This window comes from Meles meles, chromosome 17 (genome assembly GCF_922984935.1).
Source record: "Meles meles chromosome 17, mMelMel3.1 paternal haplotype, whole genome shotgun sequence".
NCBI classification, from domain to species: Eukaryota; Metazoa; Chordata; class Mammalia; order Carnivora; family Mustelidae; genus Meles; species Meles meles.
Window position 1 is genome coordinate 59,146,704 of NC_060082.1, and position 14,964 is coordinate 59,161,667.

General features: G+C 53.3%; 1 protein-coding gene across 1 annotated transcript in view; it reads right to left on the reverse strand.

Moving 5' to 3' along the window:
- The window catches only part of KIF26B (kinesin family member 26B), a 422,552-nt gene extending 409,308 nt beyond the window's left edge, over positions 1-13,244 (reverse strand). Inside the window, exons 1-2 of the mRNA XM_045982184.1 lie at positions 12,514-13,244; positions 11,296-11,697 (exon numbers count right to left, since the gene is read on the reverse strand). Coding sequence (XP_045838140.1) covers positions 11,296-11,697; positions 12,514-12,576 — 465 coding nt within the window. The 5' untranslated portion in view covers positions 12,577-13,244. The remainder of the gene's footprint in view (positions 1-11,295; positions 11,698-12,513) is intronic.
- Positions 13,245-14,964: the final 1,720 nt, after the last annotated feature.

Sequence of the window (14,964 nt, forward strand, 5' to 3'; positions counted from 1 at the left end):
TCTTTTTTTCTAATTTTTAATTTTATTTATTATTTGAGAGACAGAGAGAGAATGGGCAGGGGGAGCGACAGAGGCAGAGGGAGAAGCAGACTCCCCACCGAACAGGGAGCCCCACGCGGGACTCGATCTCAGGACATGGGGATCATGACCTGAGCCGAAGGCGGACACTCAACCACCTGAGCCACCCAGGCGCCCCAGCAACTGACCATTTCTCTTAAACCATGTGGTTGCTAGCTGTTCGCCTGATAGGCTGCTTATTTTCTGGACAACCAGCTGGTTAGATAACGCGACAGCTTTGGGTTGTTCTTGGTTCCTTAGTTAATAAACAAGTCTCCTGTTGCTGTGTGAACCCAGCATTTAGATGGAGCGGGCGGAGGGAAGCAGCAATCCCATCTCCAAAGAAAGCAACCGCTCTGAATCAGATGGTGGTGTTGCTCGGGGAAGCATAGATGCTCATCACCACTAATTAAAAAATGGAATCACAAGGGCACCTGGGTGGCTCAGTGGGTTAAAGCCTCTGCCTTCAGCTCAGGTCATGATCCCAGGGTCCTGGGATCGAGCCCTGCATTGGGCTCTCTGCTCAGCAGGGAGCCTGCTTCGCCCTCTCTCTCTCTGCCTGCCTCTCTGCCTCCTTGTAATCTCTATCGGTCAAATAAATAAATAAGATCTTTAAAAAAAAAAAAAAAAAAATGGAATCACACCACAGGAAAAATCTCAAGCTCTTGAAGTTCGCCGGGGGAAGAGGGAACCTGAATTAGCCATTATAAATCTCAGTCATCACTCAGATTTGATAAAGTGTCAAAAGTTCATCACCTCTGTGGTGGCAAAGGAGATTTTATCTTATTATTTGCAGTTAATGCTTTAAGAATAAAGACATTTTGGGGCGCCTGGATGGCTCAGTGGGCTAAAATCTGACATTGGCTCAGGTCATGATCCCAGGGTCCTGGGTTTGAGTCCCCATCGGGCTCCTTGCTCAGCAAGGAGCCTGCTTCTCCCTCTCCCTCTGTCCCTCCCCCCACCTTGTGCGCTCTCTTTCAAATAAATAAATAAAATCTTTAAAAAAAAAAAAATAAAGACATTTTGTCCATAAGAAATATCAAAGATTTTGAAAACCCTGCCGTGGGTGGAGAGCTAAACCTTTTCCAAGAACTTTTTGTGGTTGGCCGCCATATCGAACTCAAACTCCATTAAGCAGAGACTATGAGTCAAACAGCCCCTCAGCTGCCACCTGGCCGGTAACAGTCAGGATACATTTAGATAGATTTCTGCTTATCAAAGGAATTCCGTCTACCCCAGAGCCTCCGGATCCGTGGACCCCCAGAGCGGCACAGGAATATGGACACATCTGGGCAGGTGTGAGTCTCCGAGGAGGCTCTGAGAGCCCAACCCTGTGCAGAAAATCCCGCATGTGGGGGAGGAGGCCTCTCGTTCCACTCCTTCGCAGGGTCTGGTCGGAATCGGAATCGAGGCGATAGGATCAGCAAAGCATAACTGCAAAGAAAACTGTCTGCGAGAGATAAGGCTGGATGGGAAGGCAGATAAGCCCGAATCCCCGGTGCTGCCCGGATCGGCAGCGGAAGCCCCCTCCCCGCTCCCTGCTCCGGAGCCAGAATGCTGGACGGGGCGGCTGCCAAGCTCCCCGCAGGGCCTGAGACGGGCAGGCCACGAGGAAGGGATTTCCATCTGTGACAAGGGATCGCACTCCATATTCACAGCATCTCAGCTAAGAGGAGTGGCTATTTTCGTGCACTGAGCTCTCCCAGATTCTCTGTGGGGTCACCCTGCGGAGGAATAAATGAGGGCTTTATCCACTGGGAGGGGAAGGCGTGGAAAAGGAGAGGGGCGCTTTGGCTCCATTTTCTCTGACTGCTGCTTTTGCGTTTTTTGCTGTCAGACCACTGGCAAGAGGAGGGAAGGAAGGAAGGAAGGAAGGAAAGGAGGGAGGTGGGGGGGAGGCAGGTGTGGGGGCAGGGAGAGAAGGAGGGGAGCAAGGGAGGGGGGAGGGAGGGAGAGAGGGGGCTTTTATACAATTTACCTTCCTAGAGAAAATCACTGGGAATAAACAGAAAGTGAAAGTTGAACACTGTCTCGCCCATTTCACAGACTCTCACAATGACCCCGGAGGGGTCCTATCGTTGTCGCCCCTGTAAAGAGGAGAGTGACCGGTTTCAGAAAGGCTGGGCCCAAGGTCATGCCCTTTGTGAGTGACCTGATTTTGCAGCCAAGTTTTTTGACCCCAGATCTTCCTTTTTAAGGTCATGAGAGCTTCAAAAGTGGATCTCTCTCCACCTCTTAGTGTGGTCAAAGACTCAAACGCTACCCCACATGCCCTCTGCCTTTCCGCCCGCTCCTGGTCACACGGTCATTGCCCGCCTCTCTCCAGCACCAGAAAGTCTTCTAACAAAGATCCCCGGCGACCTCGGAGTCACAGAATCAAGGGAAACCTCAGTCCTTACCTCCTTGTTCTCTCCGAGGCGTCTGACCTTTGCCTCCCTCTGAAGCTTGCTCCTCTCTCTGCTTCTGTGGCTGCGCTGTCTCCGAGTTTCCTCCCCTTCTCCTGGCTCCTCAGGCTGCCCGTGCCTTCGAAGCTTGCTCCTCTCTCTGCTTCTGTGGCTGCGCTGTCTCCGAGTTTCCTCCCCTTCTCCTGGCTCCTCAGGCTGCCCGTGCCTTCGCTGTCCCCGGTCCCGCAGCTCCATGCTCCCCTCGCTGTCCCCGCTCTCGGGAGACAGCTCCGCCTCCTGGGATCCCACCGCCTTCTCCACGCCAACATCCCCGGACCCACGTCTCCAGCTCTGAATCCCACCAGGACCCACTGGTACATTCCACTTCAAGTCCCACAGAACAAGTTCATTATCCAAGTTTATTATCCACACCGTCCTCGGAAACCAGACCCGCAAGAACAAAAGCCCTAGTCCCTCCTGTACCCTCCATCTCAATTAATGGCGGCAGCTCCTCACGCTAGTCCTGGCCTGAAATTGGGGGGGGGGGGCAGGGAGGGAGGGCAGGGAACCCTGTTCTTCCTCCTCTCCCTCTGCCCCATGTCGCCATGGGTTTTCTACGCACAACATCTGTCCGGTCCAAGCTGCCACCCCATTCCTACTGCCACTGCTTTAGCTCAGGCCTGCACCCTCTGTCACCCAAGTCATGGTGAGGGGCCTCCTCATGGGGCTCCCAGATGCCATCTTGAGCCCATCTTCCTTCAGTGGCACAACAACCTGTCATCAATGGTATCTGATCACCTCATTCCCTTTCCGGACGCCCATCCACAGCTGCCCAAGGCCAACCGGGTCATAGGAGACTCTCCAGCTGTGAGGCCACTCATCCTAACCCCTGCCATCTTCCCAGTGTATTACTCACCCATGCGCACGCTGTGCTACGGTAACTATGCACCCCTGCAGCTCCCCAAAGGGTACAAGCGTGCATAACCTTCTTGTGCTTTGTGTCCGCCATTCCCTCCGGCCGGATATCAGCGCTGCCCTATGCTCAACAAGCCAAACTCCCAGCCACCTGTCGAAGGCGCTCCAGCCTCCCCTCCGCTCCCTGGCAGCCCGCCCAGCCTTCGGTCCGGCGCTTCCCACACTGCCCTTGAACACCAGCTCCTCGTCTGTCTCTAAACTAGGGGGGAGCTGCTCCAGGGCAGGAATTTTCTCCCTTTTTGTACCTTGGTTGTAAGGTGGCAGAGCACTGTAGCTGATGCATGAGCAGGAATCAGAAACCCTTATGGGCATGTGAACATGAAAGCGAAGGCAGAAAATAAAACAGTGACACATCCAATCCGCAGCATCCTTTAAAAATACATCGTGACCAAGTGGAGTTTATTACAGGAATGCAAGGATGGCTTGTCAACAACAGTAATTCACAACAGTAATAGATCTCAGGAGAAAACTCATATGATCATCTCCCTAAAGACTGAAAACACATTTGGCAAAACATGATACCCATTCTCAGTGAAAAACACTAAATGAAGTAGGAATTGGAGGATATTTCCTTAATTTGTGAAACTATTATGTATGCCTCAGTCGAAAAGCCGACATCTTGCTTGGTGGGAAAAACTGTACACATGTCAACTGTGTCTCTACCGTTTAACACTGTATCAGAGGCATGAATCAATGTAACAAAAAAGAGAAAAACCATTAAAAGAATACAAAGAGCAAAAGAAAAGAGTAATGATATCTCTATTTATATCAGATAAATTCTTTCAAAAATCCAAGAGGACAAATTTTAAAAACTAATGAACACATTAATAGAATTTAATAGGCTATAAAATTAATATAGAAGTCAATGTCCTCCTTATATACAAACAATTATCAATTAGAAGATGGGAGCGAGGAGCCCATTTATAATAGCAATAAAAGATAAAATACCTAGGAGTAAATTTAACAAGAAATGCTCAAAGTCTACAGGAGAAAAACCTTGAAAATTGGTTTTGGCTCAGGTCATGATCTCATGGTCATGGGATTGAGCCCCACATCAGGCTCTGTGCTCAGCATGGAATCTCCTTCCGATTCATTCTCCCTCTCCCTGCCCCCTCTCTGCCCTTCCCCACTCCACACATGCACATGCCTGCTCTCTCTAAAGTAAATAAAGATCTAAAAAAATAAAATAATAAAATAAAGTGGAACTGGCACATGAGGAGACAGATAAATGGCACATAGCAGAAGGTCCAGAGATAGACCCAAGTCCAACTGAAAAGCTGGTTTATGATAATGATGGTATCTCAGATCAGTGGAGGGAAGACGGATGCTTTAATAACGGGTCTGGTGACAACTATAGACATTTAGAAACAGATAAAATTGATCTGTACCTTTCATTATACACCAAAGTAGCTTCCCAGTGGATTAGACATCTAAATATTTAAAAGGAAGCCATAGAAACACTCGAAGAAAACAAAGGTGAATTCCTTTGAAACCTGGAAGTGATAGACAGTCTTTGTAACCATGACTTGAAATCTATCCTTCTTAGATGGGTTCTGGAGCATCCCAAAGGCAATGGTAAGCAGGATGACAGATATAAACTGATTTACTAATTTGATGCATACATTTTTTTTTAATTTATTTAACACAGAGAGAGAAATCACAAGTAGGCAGAGAGGCATGCAGAGAGAGAGGGGGAAACAGGCTCCCTGCTGAGCAGAAAGCCCAATGCAGGACTCGATCCCAGGACCCTGAGATCAAGACCTGAGCTGAAGGCAGAGGCTTAATCCACTGAGCCACCCAGGCGCCCCTGATACATATATTTTTTTTAAGTAGGCTCCACACGCAGTGGGGAGCCCAAGATGGGGATTAAACTCAAAACCCCGAGACTAAGACCCGAGCCAAGATCAGAGCTGGATGCTTAACCAACTGAGCCACCCAGGCACCCTTTGATAAAACATCTTTTTTTTTTAAGATTTTATCTATTTATTTGAAAGAGAGAGAACAAGTAAGAGGCAGATGGAGAGGCAGACAGAGAAGCAGACTCCCCACTGAGCAGGGAGCCCAATGCAGGACTTGATTCCAGGACCCTGGGATCATGCCCTGAGCTGAAGGCAAACGCCCAACCAAGTGAGCCACCCAGGCACCCCTTGATAAACTTTTTAAAGTAATTTAGGAATATAGGTTTATTCCCTGTCCTTTGGTGCCTGTGCAAATGCCCTCTATGGGATTTCAGACTGGTGCTCAAAAGTGTGAGAGATGAATGAGAACCCCATAGAATTCACGCTTCTTTGCCACAGTAAGACCACACAGGAGGAGTCCAAAAAAAAAAAAAAAAAAAAGTAAAAGTCAGCCTGTGACTCAAGAGAGTAACAATGAAACCACTTTGTATTCTTGAAAAGAGACTAGGAACCCTGACGGACACCAGCCAACTTGCCACCCTTGCCAGGACAGGACAGAGCTGGAGTCTGGCAGCCCTACTGACCTGGCTCGGAGACGTTCCCCGGGAGAACGCTTCCCCTCGGGAGGTCACCGCAGCCCCCTCCCAACCCCATCCCATAGGGTTTCCAGAAAGGGCAGGCAACAGAGGAGTCTCAAGTGAGTGACCAGAAGAAATATGAGGCAGTTCCTCCCCCACCCCCCGCGTTCCACTCCAGCCAAGAAAATTATTCAACTCACCATCCTGACAACCCCCACCTATCCCGCCCCCCCCCCAAAAGTGATGCTACCATCTGTGAGCCCAGGAAAAATAATCCGGACTCTGTCTCTCCAGGTCGGGGGTGGGGTGAACTCCCACTCAGGCAGTTACCCTAACAGTCACCCTCATCATGGGGTCTGGGGGAGATGGCTTCCCTGGATTTCTCTGTTCCTTGCACCTTTACTCATGATTCCTTGTTTGTGACCCGAACCACATTGATCACTTGGAATTCCCAGGTAAAGAGACTGTATTCATCTCCACTTTGCTATAGGAGAGCTAATGGACTGGGGGGGGGGGGGGGGAGCCCAAGTACAGCGCCCAGCACATACCAAGTCCAGTGACAGCTGCCGTTCGTAATCAGCATCATCACCATCACTGTTAGGATTAGTTCATGAATGGCGCGATCGGGGACATGCCAAAGAGGAGCTCGTATTGCCTAAATTTTATTGACTTAATCCTTCCAAATGCTGACAAATTACTAGCCTCAGCCACTTAAAAATCACATTTCTAATGCAATAATCCTATCTGCGAGGCGTGCAGGAGATGTTACTACAGCCCAGGGATTTTCGAAGTGAATTAAGTCACTATAAAAACTGACCATGTTGGTTCACAATTAAAAGTCTGGTGGAATGAAATGCCATTATTCCATAGCCTGCTAAGCCCGAAGGAAGAGACTGCCACTCACGGGTCTCCGCTGGGAGGGCATTTAGAACCCCTAACATGTTTCCGGAATGTTCTCACGACTGATACTATCTATTAGCTGATCTTGGAATGAAAATATTTCTGAAACGGAAAAGGCTCAAAGCACGTGTTCTGAAAATCACCATGTGTTCTTAAAAGGATTTCAGATAAACGTCCTCCTAATTAATAAGCATTTAAAATGCAATTTGTATTGTATCTATAAAGAGTCACACCACGGCTTCTGGAGGAAACTTTCCATAGTTATTTTTTCATACCCGTTTTGGAGCTGGGAAAACACAGAAATACACACACACACGCACACACACACACACATATTCCCCAAGTCTAGACTTACTTGGGCTCTGGCTATTTACAGTCTACGTTTGGTATGTTTAAACCCTTCTGACACATTCCTTTCTTTCATCTCTGTGATTCCTGGCCACACTTTTCGGTACAACTGGCTAATCTTCCTGATATTTCCGGGACATAAATGGGCCCAGAATACTTGACTGAGAAAAAAAATCAGATAGCAATGTAGTTCTGGACCCTTTTTTTTTTTTTTTTTAACATAAAAGATTTTCTTGTGTTGATCTGGAAATGATCAGAAGCCCGAGACCCTTCTGCCAATCTGGAACATTTCCACCTACTCCAGGGAATTCCTTCGGGCTGATGTTTCTTAGGACTTAGTGTCGATTCAAAAGTTCCATTCAGTTCCCCGAATGATCGAGGAGAGCCCCAAAATGGGAGATCTGTTTCTTGGCCCTTATTTCTGCTTGGTGGCTCGACTGTGTGTAAAACAGCAAAGACACTCGTGCCCACGGATGTGAAATACACGTGGGAACGCTGCCAGGGGCAGAAGGACCGTGTTTACCCCAAATCTCAACACTTCACAAACCAACATTCTTTTATCTGACCCCTTCTACTTCCAGCCCTAAAAAAAGACACAGTATAGAACCCAGTGAGTATTTTTTTTTTATTTTTACCTGACGACGCAGGTAATAGAAGTCAATCCAAAGGTTTTACAATCCGCCATCGGACACAGCTGTTTATTCACCAGGTAAGTTGTCATTTGAAGGGACAAATCCAGAGCTCAACAGGTGCAGGAGATCACGGTTGCCGTTTCTACACTGCAGAGCCTGTCCTATTCCTCAATCTGCCTCCACTCCCTGCCTCTTTCTAGAAACCTCACACTCAGTGCAAGGAAAACCAAACCCATCAGCACCCTTCTCTCCGAGCCCTTCCCAAATGTGGAACTCCTCCCGTTTCCTGCCTCAGTTAACACCATGCCCGCCCTGCGCCCAGAAACCTCGGAGGCCAGCTGCTGCCTTCCACCCCAAAGTCCTGGGCTCCTGTGGTCACGTGACTCCTAAGAGGGCCCAGAATAAGGGCAGTCATTCTGCAGGCCACCATCTAATGGCTGGGATCAGCCAGACACCCCTCCCAGATGGGCTCACCAGCATTTCACCTTCCCTCCTTAACAAACTGTCCCCAAGACAAAACTGAGGGGGTGGGGTTCAACAGGGCTTGCTACCTACAAACAGTGCAGGGTGAGGACTCCCACTGCTGCATGATATTTGGAAAATGTGCTGATGAAATTAGAAACTGAAAGTGGATAATGTTGTATTGAGAAAAAAAATAACTAACTCTATAAAACATAAACCGAACAGTATCTTGGCTAATGAGTAATCATCAACAGCCCCACGTCTTTCTCCAAAGAAACTTATAGATGTGGACAAAAACGGATTTACTCAACGTCACAAAATAAATCAGCAGTGGAGAGAGAACTGAAACCAAATAAATAAGATTTCCGAACGTGCTAGTCTGCCTCTGACTTCTAAATGCCCACCTAGGAGACTTTCCATACCACCTAGTAGACTTTAGAACTCCGTTTAAGAAAATGGTTCCCAGGGGTGCCTGGGTGGCTCAGGTCATGATCCCAGGGTCCTGGGATCGAGCCCCACATCTGGCTCTCTGCTCAGCAGGGAGCCTGCTTTCTCCTCTCTTTGCCTGCCTCTCTGCCTATTTGTGATCTCTGTCTGCCAAATAAATAAAATCTTTAAAAAAAAGAAAGAAAATAGTTCCCAAATACCGTTAAGTGTCTTAAGTGAATTACAATGATGATTTTTGCTAATTAGCCCTCAAGAACATGCCTTCATCTTCTAGATGCTTACTCTCCAGGGCAAACAGCATGTTGGAGTCACAGTGGCATCTCTTGAGCTAATGAAATTTAACTCTTTTTTGGTGCCAGAGGGCTACCGAGGTCCATAGAGAGCTCATAAATCCAGCCCTGGGAAGAAGGGAGGCCTTATGTCTGAATTCTGTGGCCTCCATCCATCCTGTTCAAGAGAACACAGCATCTGTTTCCTTAAAATCTCACAGGCTTTAAAAGGGGAGTGGAAATTGTACCTCATCTGAGGGTACTGATGTTTAAAGAAGAAGAAGAAAAAAAAAAAGCTGAACTTTTATTATTCCCAGAGACGCGCAGAAGACTTATAGTTAACTTGAGGCCCCACACCTCCTGACTGAGGAGGAGACAATCCAGGTCACTGTTGTTTCCGGCGAGGTCTTGTGCCCCCAGGCAACTGTGGTCCTGGGTGATATTGATGTGTGCCTGCAAGTGACCCCATGTGACCTCCCAGTGCCTGACAGCTGTCCCTCAGACATGCCGGCGTGACTGTGAGCTGGCACAGAGCACTGAGTTCAGAGACCCCCCGACCGGTTTCCTAGGGTCACTTTAATTTCATCAGGTAAATACAACTGGCAAATACATTGAACTGTAACACCGGGAATGGATTTTCCAGGTGCTTCTAACAAAACCCCAAATCAACCTTGTCACAACACAGGATGGAGGCATTTGAATTGCAAACATTTGTTTCTTCTTCTTATAGGTTTCCTTCCCTTCCTCCATTTACATGAAAATTGCAGATTTTTGATTTACCTTTGCACACAGAAGCACTCAAACACCAGCACCAATAAGCTATTGTAAGAATGGTTCCTAGAGAATGTTCTAGAATGCTTCGGCACACTGCAATTTAGTAGGATTGCCACCTATTGGATGGTAACTTTAAGAACCAAGGTTTTTCAAAATTTATCGGAGGGTCTAGTCTGGTTTATCATCTCACAGCGCCCCACACGCTACCTCTCAAGGGCTTACGGCAATAAATTCTGAATGGTGCATTTTGTGGTTTGTATCCTCCATTAGCATATAAGCTCCATGTGGAGGAGGGCTGTTATTTCACTGCTGTGCCTAACACAGTGCCCTGAAAGCAGCAGGAAGTCAGAGATTACTGATAAATGACCAAAAGAGCAAATAAATGTGTGAATGAAGCAGTGTTAAATTGGAGAATACAGAACGCAAGTATAAAATAAGCTTTTAGATTTCCTGAGATCCTTCCCAGGGGAGTCTGGACAGATTTATTATCAAACTACAAAAATGGCATCCTGACAACAATCCACAAGTTAATTATTCTTGGGATAAATTGGGGCTTCATAAAACCAATTCTCTGGGTGGCAATTTTCCACATGTAAAATTTTTACAACTTCTGTGGGTATTTGTTTAATTTAACCCTTGCCTGGGAAAACACTGATGTGTGTGAATTTGGATTCGCAGACGAGGCAAGCAGACGCAGTTACTGCTAAACCTCATGACTCAAAATCACAGCATGCCATTTCAAAAGTCACAGAAATACAAATCAGAAAATGCCACGGAGCAGTGTCGCAAGCCCCCACAGCTATGCACTGTTCTCTCAATATTTCTCTCCAACCACTGATAAAAACTCTTTGAAGTGGAAGAGTAAATATTGTCACTTGATAGTACTTGGACCCAAGAGTGCAAACACAATCGCATTGTGTTGCACTCTGGAGGCTCCCGCACACCGCACGGAGGGACCAAGGTGCTGAGCCGGCCGCGAGGCAGCCCGGCTCCCAGGCGCTCCCACCCCCGATCTCCCTCGGGCGCACACGCGGGATGTCTGGGGGGACACGCTGGCATTCGAGTACCGTTTCCGTTTTTGTCATTCTGGGAACGAAGGCCCACGAAGAGGCCATGGGACACGCCAAGCCCTAAGTATCGGCTTGCGTCTACCACTCCCACCGGCCTGTTCCTAAGGATCGCGAGGGGCCGTGGGGAGGACACTCTAAGGAGCCGGCCACAGTGCCGGCGCGAGGCAGAAAGCAAGCCCCCCAGGAGCAGATGTCGCCTGTCCCCGGGCCTGCCGCACCGCAAAGGTGGGCGGCGCTCGGGCAGAGGGTCCCCGGGGAGGGCGCCAGACGCAGGTTTAATGGCAGGTGCCGGCGGGTGCGGGGAGTGGAGGGCAGCAGGACCGATGAGCTGGGGCATACCCAGTGGGCGGAGAGGCCTGGGCACACCTCCCGGCTCTGCGCCCCGGGCCGGCCTGGCGAGGGAGAGGCGCGGGCTCGTCCCCTGGGGCCCCTCCCGCGGCCGCCCGCCGGGGTCTCCCCTGCCCCGGGGCCGCCCTCCCGCCTGACTCCGCGCGGGCTCACCTTGCCGGGGAACGGCCCCGGGAGGATCAGCTTCAGCGCCTGCCTCTTCAGCTCCACCAGGCGGGCGTTGCAGTTCTCGCACCAGACGCCGCGGTCCGAGCCGGGGGAGGAGCCGCCGCCACTGCCCGAGCCCGGGGAGCCGGTGCCGAAGCCCGGCGAGCCGCCCAGGGAGCCCGGCGAGCTAGTGCCGATGCCCGGGGAGGCGGGGCCCGGGGAGCCGGTGAAAGAGCTCGGGGACGAGGTGCCCGAGCCGGGGGACGGGGTCCCCGACGAGCCGAGCGCCGAACCCGCGCCCTCGGGGGTGGGCCGGCTGCCGGCGCGCGACTCCTCGTACGCTTTCCGGTACCAGCTCTCGGGGGAGAAGGGCGCCGCGGGCTTGGTGGGCGAGCACACTTCATTCACCTGCGGAGAGACGTGCAGAGTCAGGGGACGCAGGGCTGCGGGCTGCCGCGCCGCCCCGGCCAAGCCGGGCTGGGGGCGTCCTCCCGCCGGCCGGGGAAACGCGCGCCCCCGAGGGCCGGGCCGAGCGCCAAGGAGCGCGCGTTCGGGACCGCTCGGAGCTCGGCGGTCAAATCTGCCTCCATCTGCCCGGTTAATCGCCCTTGAGTAGGTCCCGGCTTCCCGGGCGCCGGCGGACCCCTCCTCGGGTCGGGAGGAGAGGGCTTCCCATGGTTTCTGCAGGGGGAACTCACAGTCAGCGCCCCGCGCTTTTGAACCCGACACCCATCCCAGAAAAAGCCCAGGTTCAAGATCCTGGAAGACGCTATGCCGGGGGCGGGGGGTGGGGTGGGGGGCATCTGGATTTGTATTCATTCAGGGTACAACCCTCCGGATCCTGAAGGTAAATGCAAGGCTCTCCCGGCTCCAGGGCACTGATCCCGAGGGACGGCAGAGAATTCATGGACAACCCCTCCCCCCCCGCCCAATTCGGCTTAACTCTGCCTGAAGTGCACAAATTCCTCAAAAGTTAGGGGTGCGGGAACCGCCAGGAACGCGAGGACTGGGAAAATTCCGGGGGCCGGGCCAGTGTGCGGGCGTCCTCGCCGGCAGACCCGCCTCGGTGCACGCACGCCCAGCCCGCCCGGCGGAGGCGCCTCTGCAGCGGCAGGAGAGCTCGGGGCCGCCCTGCCGGGCCGCGCGGCACCCGGGAAGAGGGACCCCAGCCGAGGGGTGGGAGATCCGGTAACGCGCCTCCGCGGTGTACCCGTCCCAACTTACCCCGTATTTCTTCCCCCTGCTGGAGACCGCCAGCCTCTCTTTATTCCCGGCTACCGAATTCATGGTGGCTTTTGCAGAGCAGAGTGTCTAAACGTTCCACCAACGCTACATCCAAAAGGTCTTCCAACCCAGAAGGGCCCCCCCGTTGTCGAGGGCTGACTCTTGGCCCTCAAGTCAAGGTCTCTTAATTGGGGGTGGGGAGAGGGAGAGAATCAAAGCAAATGGAGCCCAGAAGTAATAGCACTAAATTTGCAGAACGGGTTGGAGTGGGTGGTTTATTCTTCTCTTCAAATAATGCTTTGCCTCATCCTCTTCTGCCTCCTCCAGCCACACGCTCTCTTTTCACGGTCACATCCAGATAATTGGCATTCTCCTCGGCCAGGTGGCTCCGTTTTCCTCCACGAGGGAAGCGAGGCGGGCCGCCAGGCACACGCAGCTGCCGGGGAAGGTGGGCGAGCCCTCGCCGCGCCTCGCCTCCCGCCGGCGAGCCGGCGGTGGGAACTTGCCTCCTTCACGGAGCTCGGTAACTGAGTTCAAAGAAATTCTCCCAAAATATAAGGATCCAGACTCGGGGAGGAGCCTCGGCGCGTCGCGGAGCCAATATCCGCCGGCCCGCTCGGCCTGACAGTTCCGCGAGCGCAGGGAGACGCGGCTCGGCGTGGCCCGGGCGCCGCCGCGGTCAGCGCGCGCGTGTGCGCCCGGGCGCAGCGCGGAGCCTCGGGAACAGCCGCCCCGCCGCCCCGGAGCCCGCCGCCTGCCTGCCGCCGCCGCGCCGGCCGGGATCCATTTTATGTTGCGGCGCGCGCGCCTGACAGTGCGAGGCGAGGCTGGGGGCGGGGGGTCGTAAATCTCGCCCCTTGCGGGGAAGTTACCGGAGAGTGGCCCGCGGCCAGGGCCCTAATGAGACGCCACTGCGCGAGCCTGGCGCGGAGGGGCAGCGCCGAGCGAGAGGGCTGGACAGAAATGCGCCCGAGCCTCCCCGCCCCCAAGTTCTTTCTCTTCCTGGCAAGGCTTGCAGTTCTGCCTTTGAAACGCCGTGTAAAAGGGACTGAGTCACAAACAAGTCCGCAAACATGCCGGGTCCTCCCCCCCACCCCCCGCCCTTTGTTCTTCTAGACCTGCCCTGCAAACCTTTTCTGGAATTGCACTACCAGCCCTCAGGCCGGCTGGGGGGTGGGGGGAAGGGGGACACCCACCTAGCCACAGCCAAAGGGCCGGGGGCCTTCGCCCCCGCCCCGCGCGCCCCCAGCTGCAGCGGCCCGAGCCGCCCAAGCTGGCCCAGGTGAGCCCGGGGCCAGGCCGGCCGCCACCGGGCAGGGGAAACTGAGGGATTCGCCGCGGTGCACACGCGCAGCGCGGGCCTGGAAAGGGGGTGTGTGCGGGGTGACCTCGCCCCGCCGCTCCGGAATCGCTCCCCCCTCTCCTTCCCTTTCTTCCCGCGCCTGAGCCCCGGGAGCCCCCAGCCACCGCCCCCTGTCCGATCCCCCCCGCCGCCCCCGGCGCAGCGCCGGGGAGTGCAGGAAACCGGCATATGCCAGGCTCCACACGTGGCTGCTCCGGGGTGTCATTTTTCATTTCCCGGGAGGACATTTCTCCTGGTGAGCCGGCAGGTCTGTTTTGTTGTGACCTTTAATTAACACCCCGCGAGACGCCTCGAGAAGGACCGGCCCAGCGCGGGGATCACGTGAGGTGTAATGGCATCTCCGCGCCCGGGGACACAGGCCTGGGGGTGGGCGAGGGCGCCAAAGATGTTTGGGGCTTTCCAGCCTCTGGCTTCCTTCTGAGCTAGGGAGGGGGCAGGAAGGCAACCTTCTGGGGGTGCTGAAACCCTGGGGCAACGCCCCTCCCGCCCAGCTCGGGGAAAATTCCTTCTGTGCCTCCCTCCCGCCGCCACCCACCCCCCCACCACCCTCCCGCCGCAGCCCTGGCGTGGGAAGATTTCACAGCCACCAAAGCGAGGTAAGAAAGTCAAAATGAAGATGTCGAGAGCAGTATGGAAGTTTCCATGACGTTCCTGCTTCCAATTTAAAAGCGATCACATCGAGAGAGAGGACCTTAGGGGGGCAGGTACGCCTCCAGGCGGCCCATGGCAGCTCCCAGCCACATCTGTATTCCGCGGAGGGGCCGCGGGGAAACCGCCTAGCCAACCGCTCCGCGCGGCGCCTCTGCGGAACAGCTGCGTGCGCCCCCCTGAAATGCACCAGCCTCTGAAGCCGTGGCAGGGGGTGGGGTGGGATGCGGAGGTGGGGTGTCGAGGGAGAACTGTAGCGGACCCACCTTGAAGACGGAGACCGGAGCTGGTCCGCTTTGCATCCCCAAGTAGCTGGGTCCCCAAAGTGCGTTTGGCGGGCTCGGAGCGCCCTCTGTTGAGCACAGCTTCCAACCCGAAGCCCCGCCGGAGAGTTGAGTTGGTTCGAGGCTTTTAATAATGGACCTAATAGTTGCACCCAG